Source organism: Trachemys scripta, chromosome 7, assembly GCF_013100865.1.
Source record: "Trachemys scripta elegans isolate TJP31775 chromosome 7, CAS_Tse_1.0, whole genome shotgun sequence".
In the NCBI taxonomy this organism is placed as follows: Eukaryota; Metazoa; Chordata; order Testudines; family Emydidae; genus Trachemys; species Trachemys scripta.
The window spans coordinates 27359679-27376175 of record NC_048304.1 but is presented as its reverse complement, the minus strand read 5'-3'; the positions used below and the strand labels follow the sequence as shown (position 1 = coordinate 27376175).

Below are 16497 nucleotides of genomic sequence, written 5' to 3'. Positions count from 1 at the left end.
GTTCTAGGAGTTAAAGCCATACAAACTACTTTCCTGACATAAAATTTAAAAATTGCATAACAAACGTGTGTAGGAGAAGCATCTGTGCAGGTCTACAGTCTCATAGTGTACTGAAAAGGTTTTATTGTTTATAGGACATGTTCAAAAGGGTGTATAATTCATTATACATGGTTAGTCATCCATACATGGTTTTTACATTTTGCCTGTAGGTAGGCTGAGCACCTGGTGATATGGCTGTATATTTAAACCATTTCTTACCAAATGTTCATTGGATCACACAGTTTTTAACATCTGCAGACCGAGGGGATCGTTAATGCACAGTCATATGGGTAGCACCAAACCACAAAATAAAAACTTTCATTTCCCCTCCTAACCAAGGTAAGAGTGAAGATGAAGATGTGGGTAATCTACTTCACATGGGGGAATGAGTACTGTAGTGGGTAACAAATGCTAAAAGCCAAGCTTTTCCAATAACTGTACAAATTTGCCTTAGAACCTTTTATCTTTTTTTCTTAAATCTTCAGTTTTTCCTGAGATTTGGTCATCTTGTTAAACAGCAGTTACATTTTGGCCAGGACACACGTTCTATGGCAATCAGGTATGGGAAGGGGATAGTAATATTTACAGCAAGCGGTTCAGCACACTTGTAAAAGTTAATGTGAAAGCAAAGTACCGGTACTGTGTAGCAAACCTCAAGGGAGGAAAGGCTACACAAAGAAAGTACACTGTGTACAAAGGAATATGGTCTAATTAGACATGAATTCCAACTACCGAGCTAGGTGAACTAGAATTCTGGCTACTGTGCAGTACCTGAGCTCTCTACCACAGTGTAAGCATGACTCAGCCCATGCTCAGATCATCTTTAATGCCTGGTATGCTTATTTATGTTAAAGTTCAAATGCTATTTTAAGTCTTTAGTTTTTGGAGGTAGAGGGTTACAAGCAAAGTGGGGGGTGGGAGTGAGGGAGGGGATAGACGAGAAGAGAAACAAGGAGAGGGGAGGTTAAAACACACCAAAATACCTGGATCAATCCTTCCTGCTCCCCAGCTGCTCTCTCTGGAATAGCTTGTGCTCCTATGCCCACTTCACTAAGGGGATTCCTCCACAAGCACAAATTAATAATTCATTCATAGGCTCCAGTCCCTTAGCCTGCATTGATTTACTTATGCTGCATTTCCTTTCATTCATAAGCCTTTCCCCGTCCTGATCTCTCGGAGAGCGACTCGCTGCAGCGCTCAGCCAGGGAGGACGCTGCAAACGTGCCTTCGTGCCCAAGGACATGCACCATACGACTCAGTTCAGGGTGCGAACCTGACCTCAGCCCGGAATCCGCTGCTCCTGCGTCTCAACATGCCCCTTCGCCACGGATCCGCTCGGTCGTCTTTTCATCCCGTCCTCTTCCCCCTCGCGGCGACTCTGCGGCCGGGATGCTCAGCTGGTTTCGGCGCGAGGGGCTGAGCTCCAGCCATCCGTCTCCTCTGTAGGGCTGGGTGACAGATGCTTGTCCTGCAGCAGTGCACGGTCTGACTTGGCCAGGGCTCCGGGGGGTGTACGCAGCCCCCCTCGCGCTCCTGCCAGCCCTGCTGAGCCCTTCCCAGCTCAGCCCCTAGGGCAATGTGCACTGCTCCCTTCAGCTTCCCCACGGGAAGGGCTGAGTCGCACTCTGGGCTCCTCCAGACTTTGCCAGACCCTGGCCCTTGGCCCCTCTCTTGTGCCTGCTTTGCGCTCTCTGCGCTATCCCACTAAAAGGCTGCTCCACTGAACCAGTGCATTGGCTCACTTGATCTGGGATGAAGGCTGGAGCTTCCCGGCGAGGGAAAGGAGACCTGTAGGCAGCTTTCCATTCGTAAAGTGAGCAGTAATTGCAAGGAGGCAGCCTCCCCGCTTGGAATCAATAGAGGCTGCTTGCTCGCCGCGAAGGGCACTTTGGAGCAGCAGCAGGGCACTGAAGTAACTCCAGCACACTGCTGACTGCGGAGTTGTAAAGAACTACATGCAAAGTGGCTGCAGCAGGGCTGGAAACCGCTTCGCTGTTACCAAGGACACAATAGTTTTTTCAAGTCATTAGAGCTTTTTTCTCTGGTCCTCTCCTTCCATTATCCAGAGAGGGCCATTCCTGGGAGGGATGAGGATGGAGCTGTGATTTTTTTTTTCTTCCCCAGCGCTGCTTTGGTGGGGGGTGGGGGAGAGAGGCTTTAGCAAGCAGCTCTGCTGCTGAGATCAGCTCTGCTCGAATTTCCCCAAGTCTTCTCTGCCTCGGAGAGAAACCATGATTTTGAACCTACTCCGGGCTTTTTGGGGGGTCTTCTTTATTTTCTGGACAGCTTTTAACACAGCCCTAGTGGATGTGGTCGGATCGGAGCAGCAGATCCCCTTGTCGGTGTAAGTGTTTTCATGTTTTTGCTCTCCGACCACGCTCCAGGGGTGAAAACTTGGAACCCCGGTGCCCAAGTTTTTGTTGTTGTTGTTGTTCGTTGCAGATGTTTGACTGTTCAGAGCATTTTATTCCCTTGCCGGTTCTGTTTTGAAGTCCAGTGCCAATGATGCTTGGATTTTATTTTAGGGGTGGGTGGTAAACTGGTAGAGAAACTAAAGTTAAAAGCCTTTCTGTGTTGGAGGTGATGCATTTACTCACTCTAAATATGCTGATTTCTCAGCTTCCAATGCTATCCCGCTATTTCATCTTCCTTCTTGCAGCCAGTTAGTATGTTAGAGATTATGCAAAAACCTGTCTCTTTACAAATTAGTTTATTTATTTTTAAGTGCAGTTTAAGCAGCTTGAAATCCAAAGCCTTACCTTGGTCTATGATGTGAACTACATGTATCTTGGGGCTTGCACTTGTGAATAGCTCCTCTGTTCTTTTGATCTGATGTTATTTCCTAACAGTGCTTTTTAAGGCAACATTGCTTAGGTTCTTCAGAGTGCAGTTGAGGCTGTAGCTGTGTGTGTGTGTGTGTGTGTTGCCTACTGTAACATGTGTATTACATTTCTTCCTGTCTTTTTTCCCCTGCTCTCCACAGTGTAAAGCTCTGGGCCTCAGCTTTTGGTGGGGAGATCAAATCCATCGCAGCTAAATACTCAGGTTCCCAGCTTCTGCAGAAGGTAAGGATCTCTCCAGTTGTAGTAAGCAATGGTTTTAAGCACAGAAAATGGAGTCAGATTTAGTTTTCTAAACAAGCGGGAGAGCAGCACATCCTTTGGTCAGAGGGCTTTTTTTTGCTTTGCATACAGTTCCTAGGCCCTGTTGTCTCCTTGCACTGCACTGGCTAGAGACTTCCTGATTATCTGGTGATTTTTAATGGATTTCAGTTCCAAAGCAAAATTACTTACCTGTGAAGTGCACAGTGAAGCCTAGAACATAGCTATTTTGTCTTCTTGTTACTATGTGATGATGTTATTTCAGCATGGAAACAGCTGCTTCTCTGTGAAAAATGTTAACTTCATTCAAGGAGCAGAATTAGTGCATATTTTATCATTCTTTGCATCTTGTGTTGTAAGCATGCAGTCCACTGTATTAGGGAAAGAAGACTACCATTGTTTATCATCTCTGCTGTTTTTGCAATCCCATTATTTCCCAATCATCTCTACCCAGTGCTGGGATGTATTACATCATTACAGATAAGGGGAATGAATGTGGTTATCTTCTTGCTCAGCTGCACAGCTGGGTAATAACCTAGTGAAGTAATGCAAAAACTTGAGAAATTGGTTTATGTCTACATAATTCTGAAGAGTAATGAGAACACAGAATTGATTATAAGACTTTAATATAAAGTTGCACAGTTAAATTAAAATAGATGCATCTTCTGATAAAAGTTCCATATTGAGATAACTTGTTTTTATAGTGGTTGATTAATTAAAAATTATGAGAGAGGTTAAAAGACTTCAGTATTGCAGTTGTGCAGCATTTAATATATGATCCTCAAAGCATGATATTGGAATCCAATAATTTCCAGTATATGAATGCCAATGATTCAGTTTATCAGGAAACTTTTTCCAAACAGGACTTTAGTCCAAGGTAACAAGTTTTGCATGCTGTGTGGTAATTGTTTATGGCACATATTTTGAAAGTATTTATATCCTTTGGAAGTTATGCAACAGACAGTATGTATTACATTGGCAATTCAAAAAGTTTATGCTAAAAATTAAAATTGCAGCAATATCTTACTGATTATTAAGGATATATAAGAGTACTTACTGTATAAGGAATTGATGCTTTCAGTATTGTGGTTCCCAGTATTGCAAAAATTGAGTTTCATTAAGTTAAAATATATAGCTCTTAAGAGCAAAAGTATTTGGCGTCTTAGTGCTTCTCAAGGCCATTACATTGTCTGAACGTAGCATTTTCGGTATACAGTTATTTTAATCTAACCTTTGAGACACTCTGCATTCATTGTAGTCCTACTTAATATTTTATACTTACTTTAAACACTTCTTTGTATAGTTTGTGCCATCATGCTTCCTGCATAAACAGTTTTGTAATCAGAAAACACAATAACGTTACCTTTTTGAACTGCTGACCAGTATCTAATCAAAACATATTTTATATTTTGGAAATTATCTAATATTGTTCGAATGTGTTAATTTTTAATCGAGCATTGCCAGATATGTCATTTTAGTTAATATGGTCTTATTTAACTTTGTCCACTAGTGTAAACCTTTGTGCGCATACACAACATGATTTTAAAAGTTTATCTACTGAAGATAAACTGTCCAATGTTTGATTGCAAAATTCAGAACACATTTTGATTCTCAAAGCTAAGACCATAGAATCAGTATAGATTCTTAATCATTCTTCTCTTCTTCACTTAGATACTGATATGCCCACTTCTGTAATAATGTATTTTCCTTTGTTTCCCCCCCCCCCCTAAAGTAGTAAGATTTCTTTCTGTTGGTTGTTATGCTGTAGGTGACTGGAAGCTACCTCAATGCTCATTTTACCTTTTGCATCAGCATCCTTTCTAATTCACCAGCAAATCTGTTTCTATTGTTTTTACAGCTTGACCATTGTGGGTTTATTCCTTGATATTTGTTTTTAATTTCTTGCCTCTTTGCCTTTATTCTGGTATTTCATAATATGATAGGTATTTAGGGCTGTATTGCAGACAGTAGGATTTTCTTTCCCTCCAGCATCTTGATGGCCATAATTGCGTTTTTAATTTTATTTTAAATTCTATTTGGGACCTGTTCGCTAAAACTTTGCATTTCTCTGCATTGATGGTAGTGGATGAGCCTGGATGGTAGAATGCTTTTACAAATATTCTTCTGTAAAGTTTTATACTTCAGCTTTCTTCAGTTTATTTGTGCAAATGAACACACATCAAGCTTGAAGATTTAAAAGTATAAATGCAAATAATTTTCAATGCACATAAGTCAGTGGTGGAATAAATCACAACATTTGACAAAGTGATAATACATCTGTATCCCAAACATGAACATTTTTTCCAGTGTCCAACAATTTAAGGATCCATTTAGAATTTATTCTGACAGAATTGGGTTTCTAGAGTTAGTACATTTTAAAATAATGTTGTGAGTTTACTTTAATTGTTGTTTATCACATTATCTGTGAATGAAACAATACGTTACGATTAGGAATATAAAATATTAGCAGATGGAGTTATAAAGCATTTATAAAGGCACTATACCTGATTGGTATAAATTTCTAAGTTGCAAAGTATTCTGAAGTCTTTCTAAATGAAAAATTAATATGAAAGGTTATTCAGTTCATTTTGTCTTAATGTGGAATGAGCAAAGTTATTTCACAGGAATACATTTGAAATTGAGACTATATTTAGACATAATGCTTCTTGACTATTTTATATATTGAGGATCATAGGACAACTTGCTAAATTAAATTTTAATATGAAAGTTAAATAGGTTAATCTCTAAGGCCAAATTTCACAATTAATAGTTAGTATAAATTACAATTAATAGTTAGTAATTATTCTAAAGTATTGTTACTTTAAGCATTACTGTTTTGAATTTTTGGTAGCAACTTGCATAGAAGTGATGGTTATTCATCATTCTGAAGCAATCTCTATGTAAATAAATATACATTTGTGCTTACAGCTATATAACTAAGTTGAAATATCTGTAGACGGGGGCATTTCAGCATTATGTTACATTGCTACTTCTATAGTCTGGCTATATTGTTATGCCCTTGTAAAAATATGGGGCATATGATGATGATGGTGATGATTTCCTCCAGATTCTACTCTAGATGAAATTCAGACTGTTCGTATATGTTTAACTTGCAGAATTCAAGACTAGCTGTTTTTAAACAAATTAACCTTTTTATGAATATAATTGATTTTTATACTGCATTATTTATCTTTAAAGGAAATGAACATATTGGGTACTCAGAACATACCCAACAGAGAAAACAGAACACTATTGTTGCTTAGCTGTTTTTAACTTAGGGAGGTTTTACAGTTTATCATTTAGATTTGGTATCATAAAATAAAGTGTCTGCATGCTGCTGTAGAGATTCGCATACTCTTCAACTAGTTAGCAGATACTGCTGGGTCCTAGGATTAGGTTCAGTTTAATTAACTGGCCTGTGTGATATGTGCTATTGTTTCCCTTATACTTTCAGAAAGCCTTAGCTTCACTTTTCATTTTGACATGCTTTTAAAAGCATATCTCTATAATATTGTGATTATGGCTAATTAGAACTGCAACAGATATGCTAGCATAGTCTGCTGGAATAGCCAGAATTTTTACATGCAGGATTCAAATCAGGATTTAAATGCAGTGGAGATGCTTATTTAACCTGCTGTAATAAGAATTCTGGAAGAGCTTTGTTTGGAAACACTGCTGTTCACATTCTAAAGTTCGAAGTCATAAAGGTTTCCAATTTAATACTGTTGCAGCAGAATGGTGGTAATGAAACACAGGTGATGCACCTTCCTTTAATGTTAAAAATAATTGGGGTTTACGCAGTAAAGCTCTTCAAGCTCCTGTAGAGCGGCTGGTTCTTTAGCCTGGTTTACGCTTTCTCAGGTTTCTATTGGGGAGTCATTTTTTTCATACACAGCGCAGTGACATTCCTTTCTTGAGGCCAGAATTGGCAATATTCCATTTAATCAGTTGATATAGGGGCAATATAAAAACAGCCATTTATTTATCAGCACGTGCTATTTAGGTTTCTTGCTAAATACAAGTTTATCCAAAGCTTTCTTTTTCTTATGGAAGGTGTTAAACTGAACCTTCACTGTTACTTAACTGCCTATTATCTTCAATTCTAACTGTGTGTATTGTATGACTATGTCAACCGCTTACTTCAAGTACTTCCATATAATGGAGCCTCCCAAATCATTGCATTTTCTCAAAGCATTTTTCCAGTCAACGTAACATTCCTGTTTTTAAAGTTTTAAAATTGCATTTTATTTTCCTGAATAGATTTTGGTGCTGTATCTTCTTAGCTTCTTACAACTATGGAAATGTCAGTACAACCTTATTATAACAGGGTGATTTAGATCAATTAGTATTCAGCTGGTGCATCTGACTCATGCAGTACATCTATCTTTAGTTTTAAAACACATAATGGTGACAAAGTTCACTTTATATTGATTCGGAGAAATTTAGTTCAATTATCTTGACATTAATTGCATTTCTTACCCCCCTCGTGCGGCTCACTTTTTTAAAACCTTGATTTTATTATTATTTTTAATTCAAGGTAATACAAATACTATTGTCTGTATTGGGGTAAGGGTCAGTAATATTGTTGATAGTGCAAATTAAAGCAAAGGCATACATGATTGTCTTGTTGGACATTAGCTTTAAATTTTATGCCAGTTTTGATTATTCATTTTGATCTTGCAAAGAAGCAATATTGAGTCTTCTTAGTAAGAAGTGAATAATATCAAAATAATGTTAGGAGTAAAGATGCTTGTGATTTTAAAAAAAGGTAAATGTTATTAATCATATAGTACCAACATCACATTAAGTAAATTATAATTATATAGCTTCAAGTTTGTGCTCAGCAAAACTTCTGGGTGTCTCATATAACTAAATAAAAATTATCATTACAAAATGATAGAGAGATACATGCAAGGATATAAAAACAGTTTAATCCTAGATTTTTACTTGAGTCATTTTAAGAAATTGCTTTTTTTTTTGTATGCATCACTTGATATTCCATCTCCTTTTAATCTGTGCATTTATTTGAGCCACAGACCCCAGAAAGCTACTCTCCACACCAAACTGATTACCAAGCATTTAATGAGTTTGGATATTACATAGAGACATAAAAGTGAATTCCCTTGGAAGGATGCTTTTTGTTTCCCTTCCTCAAGAAAAAAACAAAACACAGAGATGCTTATGTGGTACCAATTTGCAGTCTATTGCACTGAAGAAGCTGTAGCACACCGTAAAAATTTTCGGAAAAGGTCCTTATTTAATCTCAGGTATGGATCTAGTTGTAATATATGGATACGCTCTCTCACTTTCCATAGCTCAATGTTTTCTCCTCAGTCAGGCAGAGGATTCTCTCTTCCCTTTTGGGGGTGAAAACCTGGTTCCATTGAAGTAAATGGCAAAATTCTCATTATCTTCAGCAGAGCCACAATTACACCCTGAGTGTCTAGCCTCCCTAACCGACAGCACTGGAATGTGAACCATAGTTTAATGATCTACCATATAGTCTATTTTTGCCTGAGTCTCAATAGTGATTTTTAACATCTTTTTTTTAACTAAAAGAAAATGTCATTTCAAGCCATACTGCGTTCGCTGCTTATTCACATCAGTGCTGTCTACATTTGTATAGGTTTTGCAAGCACAGAATGATCCCATTGCTTTTATTATTAAAGGTGAAAGTGTTCTGCTGTTGATATACCCTGGAAATATGAGATTGTTTCAGTAAGTTTACAGTACATGCATTGTACTTTGAATGGTGTCTTTTAATATGGAAATTTTTAAGTGGACAATCCAACTGGAAAACATTAGCTCTTGAAAGGAAATGAATGCTAATTTCCTCACTTAATGCATTTATGGTTGTTTGTTTTCACATCCTGTATTGGAAAATGCTAACATTTCAAGGTTAAAAGAGCCAGTCTCCATGCAAATTACTTTGACAATGACGACAGGTAGAGCCATGAACAGATGCCGCATTGTAATAGTGATTCACTTTTAAGCAACTGCTAATCAATACTCTACACTTGCAAATGTCATTACCATTCTATAAGGTATGACACTTTAAAATAATAAATGGTTAACATATTGTAGAACACGGACATTATGTACTGATAGGAAGAACTATACTCTAGGTTGCTATAGAAATTCACCAAAAGGCCTGCATAAAATGTTATGATTGCTACTACATGCACTTACAAGGTCCCATCACCATAGTAGCTGTGAGCACTTTACGTAGTTTAGATTATATATAATATTTTTCCAAAATATAGTGGCTATTTTCTGTGACCCACTTTGGCACCTAGCCACCTACTCTGAAAATACCAAGTACAGTGAATTTCAGTCTAAATGCCAAGTGTGCAGTTGGTAGAAAGCCTGAGCAAAAAGATGCATCTTACTTTGTTCTAAGAGAACCAGGGACCCAGATCGATTTCCAGAAGGAATGGACTCAGACGAGCCCCTCTGCAAACAGACAGCCCGCAAATCTCAGTGACCCATCTTCAGTGCATTGCTTCTGAGTGCAAGTGTCATGACACTGCATGAGGAAAGAGATACTTTTTAGGATAGCCGGTGCCTACATCTAGATGACATAGGACTGTATTGGTAGCAACTAGCATCTCAAATTTGCAGCCAGTTCAGTGAATGGACAGCCAGTGCAGGCTCTATAGAACACAGGTGTGGTATGATCTCCTAAATCTGTCCTGCTTAAGAGTCAGGCAACTGCATGCTGTACTAGGTGTAGCTGCTGCTGCCTGGCCTTCAGTGGTAGCCCCAGAGAAGTCTAGGCTTGAGGTGACCAAAGGAATTGGTAATCATGGCAAGGTCCACATTTGAGAGGAAAATTATGTAATCTCTTAGCTGGCCAAAAGGAAATGACTATAAATTTGTTCATAAGAGATTTCCCCTTCCCCTTTTTAATCATACTGTTGCTATTTGGGAATGCAGGAGCACAGATGTGCTTACAGTAAGGTCACATGACTGAAAATGACTGTGACCCAAGAACCTCTTAATGCCTTCTGGCAAGGGAGTGCAGAGGGGTTACAGGAAGCTTCTGAGTCTGGTGTATATGTTCTAGTTCACCAAACAGTGTCATGTGAGGTATCCCCCTCCCCCCCCCCGGGCCGGCTCACAACACTTTGGCACCTGAAGTGGGGAGCTCAAATGACGCCCCCATGTCCCCCTCGCTTGGGCCAAAACTTTGAAAGGTCTCAATTCTGCCTTCTTCATGTTCTACTCCTCTCATGGTACTGCTCTTCTGCCTACCCCGATAAAGGAGAACTAACACCTTAAAATGCTTTGTTCAAAAATTTTAAGTATCACTTAACTTTCGAACGCCTGAACAGCAAATGTAACTTTTTTTGTCTGCATAGTAAACACTAGCATTTTTATCTGTCTGAATAATCAAAGTGGTGCTTTCCGTGCCTTCTTGGCAGATTTGAACAGCTTTCTGAAGGTCCACAGTCTGGGCCAGCTCATGCTTTATTGAGATGGTTGCAAGGCCGACCAGCCTCTCCTGTGTCATTGTGGAGCGTAGATGTGTTTTTATTAACTTCAGCTTGGAGAAGCTGCGTTCTCCACTGGCAACTGTTACAGAAAGTGTTAGAAGTATGCGCAGAGCAACAAAAGCATTTGGAAAGAGGGTGGTCATCTTATTTGTGCACATATATTCCAGAACAGCCTTTAGCGTTGATCCTGCTGAAATGTATCTTGAAAGGGCTTTCAGTTCATCACCTAAATCACTCGCATCAATATTGTGCATGTCATCATGTGTCAACACTGTCTCTAGTGCCCTGCATTGCTGGTGTAGGTCTTCTTCAGGTATAGTGAGGAGTTTTGGAATATCATTCAACATCCCAAATATACTGCTGAGTTTCTTGAGCTGCATGAAACGTTTTTCAACTGACTGTATTGCACAATCTAGCACCTGGTTAAAGAATTCAACATTGAATTGTTGTTTGGGGTCTCTTATGGGATTATCCCATGCCTCATAATCAAAATGTCTTCTTCTTCGGTGACTCTTGTATTCTTGAAGGGTGGGAAAATAGCTTCAGTGTGAAGCTCCTCTGCCAACTTCTGTGCACTCTTCAGAACGTTTTGAAATCCGTCATCTGACCGGTATGACTGTAGGTATGACTTTGCTTTGTTCAGTTGTTCCATTGATCCAGATATATCAAGGTCAACACCTTGGAGTCTCTTGCTTACAATATATATTTCAAACAGTATGTCATGCCACAACACTAAGCCACACAGAAATTTGAAGTTATGTATGTTTCTGGTGATTCCATTTCCTTCTGCCATTGTTCTCCCACGAACAGTTCCTGTCATAGCATTATCCTCCATAATGGCAACTATGGCATCATCTATCATCCCAATTTGGTGTTTGATGGGCTTTATCGCCTCCATTCAACTGCCCCATCGTGTGGCACTCAGTGGTTTCAGTGTCAGAGAAGATGTTCGCAGATGTTGCTTCAAAATTTGCCATCGATGAGTTGATGCAGAGAAAAATATATAGATGCTTTGAATTACATTTAAAAAATTCAGCAGCCTCACTAGAAGCTGATACTGCATCACTGACCACCAAGCTCAATGAATGAGAACTACATGGGACAAAAAAAGCTCGAGGGTTTAACTCTCGGATCCGTGTCTGCACTCCTCTGTTCTTTCCTCTCATGTTGCCACCATTACTGTAGCCCTGACCTCTCATGTCAGCTATCACAATTTCCGTATCTTCCAGCTTTTTAAGAAGCACATTTGTCAATCCAGCTCCTGTAGTATCATCGATGTCAGTAAATTCTAGAAAATGCTCTCTGACAGTCACCATTGCAGGGACATTTTCACTAGGTTCCGTTGTTGTTACAAGACGCACCATTAAAGTAATTTGTTCTGTATGGCTGATGTCAGGTGTGCAGTCCAGAATAACACAGTAATATCTTGCTGTCTTCAGATCTGCCACAATCTTCTGTTTGACTTTTGTTGCCAGTAACTGTATGAACTCATTTTTAATTGTTTTTCCAAGGTAGTGGTGTATGTACATTTCTTGGATGGTGACTCTTCTTAGATGCTCCTGGAGTACAGCTTTGAACTCAGCCATCAGCTTCACAATTTTAAGGAAGTGTCCATTGTTTGGCACATACAGCTGATCTGAAGTGCCACACAGTGCTAGGTTTGGGTAGCAAGCATTCTCACAATGGCAATGAGCCTTTTCAGAACATTTTGCCAGTAAAGAGACTCTGATGCAATCTTCTCTTGATGCTGATCATTTATGGTGACCTTTAACCTTAGTCTCATCTCAAGCTCTGTCCACATATGGAATGCTCTCTGGTGATTTGCTGCCTTCTCATGGCATGCCAGATTTCTAGCCAGATTTTTCCAGTCCTTTGTTCCTGTAGAACCCAATGTGGCTGGAACATTAGACTGGAAGAGTTTGCAACAAAAACAGTATGGAGGATTCTGGGTTTTTGAGTACATAAGCCATGGCCTCTCCACTTTGTCACAATTGGGGATTTCACACCAGTAATGTGTTGGATGGAAACTTCTATTTTCATTGTCTTTGGGAACATGAAGTTTTTCACGTGCTGTGGCCCATGCAGTACAAGGAAGCCCCTCAGGCTACTGCTCAAATGGGTCCACAGTCCTGGATCATCTAGACTTAAGGAACTAAACTCAGCAGCAGCTGTTTCTTGTGCCACCACCACACTTTTCTCTGATCTATACTTTTCTTCAGGAATGTGCATGGTTACATCCATTTGCCATGGAGATATGGATGTTGCAGTAGCAGCCAGGTCACCTGCACTCTGACTAACTGGAAGATCAGGCATCTCCTCACCATGCACATCCTCCCTGGGGCCGGAAGGCTCACCATGAACATTTGTGTCTATGTATCTCAGGAGAGCTCCTTCCTGCTTAGATAGAAAAGCTTCCTTTGTTTGCTTTCTTTTTCTGAATGCTGCCCCAGAGGGGCGTTTTCTTCTTTTACTCATGACTGCTGTTCTGTGCCAGCTCTAGTGGCTCTCAACACTCAATTGATGGGGACAAATAAGCAGGCTGGTAGCAGGGCCTGAGTGAGGGAAGATATCAGCGTCTTAAAGGTCTAACTGGCTCCTACTACTTCAGTTGACTGCCTGTTCTCCTCAAGTGGGTTCAGAGAAGCAGCAGGAAACAGGAAGCTCCATGAGAAGCTGGTGTTAATCAGTCCAGGCTCCTGGGGGTGCTAGAGGTACATAAGAGACTCCTCCTCCTCCCTCTCCATGCAGCTCCTGCTGCTTTCTGTTATTCCCCCTCACCTTTTCTCCTGCCTGCCTGTTATGTCTCTTGTGCCCTCCTTCCTCCAGCAGAGCACTCCACCATCTCTGTGCATCTAGAGCAGAGAGAATACATATGCACCAGCAACAGACACAATTTTCTACACTCTGGGTCCTAGTGGCGCCCTCTCCCACAGTCTGGCACTTGAGGCGGCCGCCTCAGTTCACCTCATTGTAAGGCCAGCCCTGCTCCTTCCCTTCCCCCCGCCAAAAGCCAGTTTTACAGTGGCCATCAGTATCACCGTGAAATGCACGTACAGATGTTCTGTAAGGAGCTGTGTATGTACACTGAAAATATGTTTTTAAAATCTGTCTGGGGTGTTGGTCATCAGCAAAGATGAAAAACCGGTTTTCTGTCTGACAACAGGTCTTTATCCATCTATCTGTTTATATGTAAATTGAGTATTGTCTCGTTCACAGTGGGACTCCTGTCACCAGTCTGAATTGAAATGCAACTGAAGGATTGTAAACATTTCAGGAAGGAGCTAATAGGAAGAGAACAGCAGCTGGGGGAGCGAAACTTATCTTGAGGTGGGCTTCAAAGGGTTTGCTTTACTATATTTTGGGGGCAAAGAAGATGCCTGGGCATCCCTGACCTAGGAAGTAAATGGACAGTGGATTTCATGAAAGTGGGATCTCAACCAGGCTTGAAAATGCTGGGAGAAAGAAGCGTTTTTAGACAGGAACTTTACCACTTAGTTAAGCTTATTATTTAGCCAGCGTGTTATGATTTTTTTATATGTAACCATTTGTTTCCAATATTTGTACTCACTATCACTTGATAGTAAACTTGGTCTTGTTTTCACCATAAATATATCTAAGCATTGTGCTGGTAAGCAAAGTGATGGTCCTGAGTTGAATCTTACAAGTTGGTGCATACTGTTCCTTTGGAAACAGCAGGCCTGTGTTGTGAGATGCTACCGGTGTGGTGCTTCTGCTTTCTCCTGTTGATATCTCTCGGCTGCGTGCGTGTATTCCCTCTGTGTGCTGCCCCAGCTCTGCGCAGATAGCTGACACAGCAGACCCGACGAGAACCCCCAATAACCACAGAGTCTAGTAAGGTACAAAGGCACCTCGGCCAGGTTTATTGCGACCCTGACACAATTTCAGTTCCCCGTAGATTACTTAGTCTACCGGGCATACTGCTAGAAAGTGCCGCTCGGCAATGGACTCAGCTCAGTGGCGGGACTTTCCACTGCCCCCTCAGCCGGACAAAGACACCACCCCAGGGATACATTCTTATACACAGGTACAAACAAGTTACACATCACTCCTGACGTATTGAGGTGCAGCCCCTCTACGCAACAAGGTACAACCCCTCTACGTAGTAAGGTGCCGCCTCTCACCTTGTACATGTTGGTTCGATCAAAACAACTCTATCCATCATTTTACCCTTTTGCCCCTGTCATTGGGATGGGTCGCCTGTTCCCTGTTATCTGTGGAATGTTCCGGTATAGTGTATCTTGGTACCATGTTTATACTGTAACTATGCTAAATGAATATATATTTATGCAACATTAGCCCTTTCCTTGCCAGCTTCTGTGAGCAGGGCCTGCCTCTGGCTCACAGCTTAGCTTTGCTTTATGTTAGCAAAGTCTTGACCATTACTTTGGTTCAGGCCTTAGGCCTCATACCGGACCTCTGATACCAAGGTTTATATCTCAGGGCCTCCTCTTATTACAATATATTCATACAGTGAACGCTATCCCAATAATCAGACCAACGCACAATATTGTTGAACATTGAGATGTCCTAGAGGCACTTAGAGAGTGAGTAGTCATCACCTTATTCCTTGGATGAGATTAATGACCCCTTTGTGATGCATCTTACTTCAGTAAAAGTCATAAGGATAGGCTATTCCTGTGTCCCACAGAAAAGCACACAACACTGTTACTTATCTAATGAGCTGGGCATATGATTTTGAAAAAGTCGGTGTGGATAATTCCATCTTTCTAAATGTGATGGCCCTACAGCACTCTGAACCATATTATCTGCTCTTTGAGTTTATCTCAGAGGTGAACATGCTTATACATATGGTTGTAAAAGATGTTTTTCCTTTTGAATAAATTCTTAGTAGTTTCCTTTTGGTAGAAGTTTTCATAAAACCCCTCATAAAAAGAGTTTCCCTTTATGGATCTATGGAAAGGTGAGCTTGGCAGACTCCTCTGAAGCGTATGTATATAGTGGAGTCCACACCATATTAGTACTATTCTTCTGGTATGTCTAAGTAGCTTCTACTCTTATTATTGTTTGTCAGATTATCTCGATGAATATGAAAACTGATTAGAATCTAAATCATAATCAGGAATTGTGTGTGCTTTCAGTTAGGGTGGATTTGATTTAAATCAAATTGATTTAAATCACTAGTCAGGAAGACTCGATTTAATCCTGGATTTCTACATAGAAGTGCATTCTTGTTGCTTGTTATAACCTTAATACGTATTCTTCCCAATTCAGTGATAGACGTAGGTTTCATTTTTAGAAGGTACACACTATACATTTTTAAACAGTGATTTATTTTGAAAACTTTTCAGATTAGTTGTACAGCTATATCAGAAAATGAATGATTGGTTATTTCATTTATCAAAGGTAATTGAAGCAGATATTTATGAAGTCATTGGGAGGTGAACTATCTCCAATTCAACAGGTTAATCATTAATATTTGGAGGATTTTCTTGCCATGCTGTATTAGGAGGAGAACATCACCAGGCAGATATTTAAATTGTTTTATTTAACTAAAACAACAACGTTATGTATTCTGGATTTTTTTCTTCAACAGCAAACATATAATATTTTAACAAAACAAGCATATGAATTTTTGAATTTAGTTAAACATTCAAGTTTTTTAAAATCAGGTTTGTTTTTGTTAAAATTGTTTATCTAAAATAGTGAAATGAAATGTTTAAATAAACAAAAATTAAATCGACTATGTCAACCGGGTCAACATGAGAAACGTAAAATATTGGCTTCTGCAGCTAACTCAGTTGTCTTCATCTTCATTTTCCTGTTTGTTCATAATCTGGAAAAGAAAAACAAGCTTTCCTGCTTTTTCAGGTCCCAAACGA

General features: G+C 39.8%; 1 protein-coding gene across 8 annotated transcripts in view; it reads left to right on the top strand.

Annotated features, from left to right (window-relative positions):
- Window positions 1–1509: 1509 nt before the first annotated feature.
- The window catches only part of CACNA2D3 (calcium voltage-gated channel auxiliary subunit alpha2delta 3), a 713664-nt gene continuing 698676 nt past the window's right edge, over window positions 1510–16497 (top strand). For 4 of the 8 annotated variants that reach the window (XM_034776516.1, XM_034776515.1, XM_034776517.1 and 1 more), the window contains exons 1-2: window positions 1517–2383; window positions 3023–3104. In XM_034776516.1, the coding sequence (XP_034632407.1) occupies window positions 2271–2383; window positions 3023–3104 (195 nt within the window). In that variant the 5' untranslated portion in view covers window positions 1517–2270. Of the gene's footprint in view, window positions 2384–3022; window positions 3105–16497 lie in introns of all 8 variants that reach the window. The other 4 variants (XR_004646516.1, XM_034776520.1, XM_034776519.1 and 1 more) reach the window with 3 other exon arrangements.